At 60.0% G+C, this 1,008-nt stretch overlaps 1 protein-coding gene across 6 annotated transcripts in view; it reads right to left on the reverse strand.

Moving 5' to 3' along the window:
• INTS10 (integrator complex subunit 10) overlaps positions 1-404 on the reverse strand; it is a 31,535-nt gene extending 31,131 nt beyond the window's left edge. For 4 of the 6 annotated variants that reach the window (XR_002124767.1, XR_002124765.1, XR_002124766.1 and 1 more), the window contains exon 1: positions 165-387. Coding sequence is in view for 3 of the 6 variants with exons in the window: in XM_019649285.1 (XP_019504830.1) it covers positions 165-293 (129 nt within the window). In the remaining 3 variants the exon portion in view is untranslated. Of the gene's footprint in view, positions 1-164 lie in introns of all 6 variants that reach the window. The other 2 variants (XM_019649284.1, XM_019649283.1) reach the window with 2 other exon arrangements.
• Positions 405-1,008: the final 604 nt, after the last annotated feature.

A 1,008-nucleotide genomic window follows, 5' to 3' on the forward strand; every position in this document is an offset into this window, starting at 1 on the left:
TGTGAAAGGTGTGGGAGAAGGGGGCGGGGTGTGCGTGTGTAGAGAGAAGCGGGAAAGGAGAGGGAGAAGGGGGCGGGCCGGCAGGAGGCGACCGACCCCCGCACCGGGCGCAGCTAGAGGATCACACCTCCACGCAGGCGGCCGCACGCACGGCCTGACCTCACCTGGATGTTAAAGTCGGCGGGGTAGAGGCTGCGGGCCGTGATCAGCCAAGCCTTGGCTGCCCACAGGTCCTGCTGCACCAGCTCCCGGGCTCGCTGCACTAGGAACTCACAGTCCCCCTGGGCCGACATGGCCCACGAAGTGTTGGGCCGCCGGCCTGAAGTGGCCGAATCTTCCGGCTCCGGAGACTCGGCCAACCGCCGCCGCCGCCGGGGAGGCTAATGCGCATGTCCGGGGTCGCAAGGATGCCATCGGAGTGGATCCGGAAGAATTTTCCGGGTTTTGTGAGAAGCCTCCGCCCGTCTGCTCTCTGTTACCTCCAGGTCCCTTCCTTCTTTGCGGAGCTAGTGTATTTGTACACTCTTCTAGGTCACCTCCAAAATGTGGACAAGTGGATTCTGCGGGTTTCACCGAGACCTTGGTCAAGCCAGGGAGCATGTGCGGGAGCCTGCAGCGGGAGCCTGCAGTTGCTAGGCTACTTTGCCCTGGGCTCCTAGCCTTTCTGCGCCAGTTTTCTGGCTGTACTGGGGGACGGGCGGTCTCTGGGTGTCCACTGAGGTCTTGGGGCCCAGGATCAGGCCGGGAAATTTGAGAGGGCAAAGCATAGAGCAGTCCAGGAGGCGGCGGGAAGGGGCCCCCTCCGCCCCTGCCAGGTTGAGGGACCTGCCCCTTGGGAATACATTTATGAGATAAGTTTAGGGCCCGGGTTTGGTGATCGACCAAACCGAGGGAAACAGTGATGCCTACCATTTGGTCTGGTGGCTTTTATCTTTCCTACGTACGTCTACATTTTATTGTTACAACTTTATTCGCAGGTTTTTCCAACAGACATTTATTGAGCAATTG

This window comes from Hipposideros armiger, unplaced genomic scaffold (assembly GCF_001890085.2).
Source record: "Hipposideros armiger isolate ML-2016 unplaced genomic scaffold, ASM189008v1 scaffold_131, whole genome shotgun sequence".
NCBI classification, from domain to species: domain Eukaryota; kingdom Metazoa; phylum Chordata; class Mammalia; order Chiroptera; family Hipposideridae; genus Hipposideros; species Hipposideros armiger.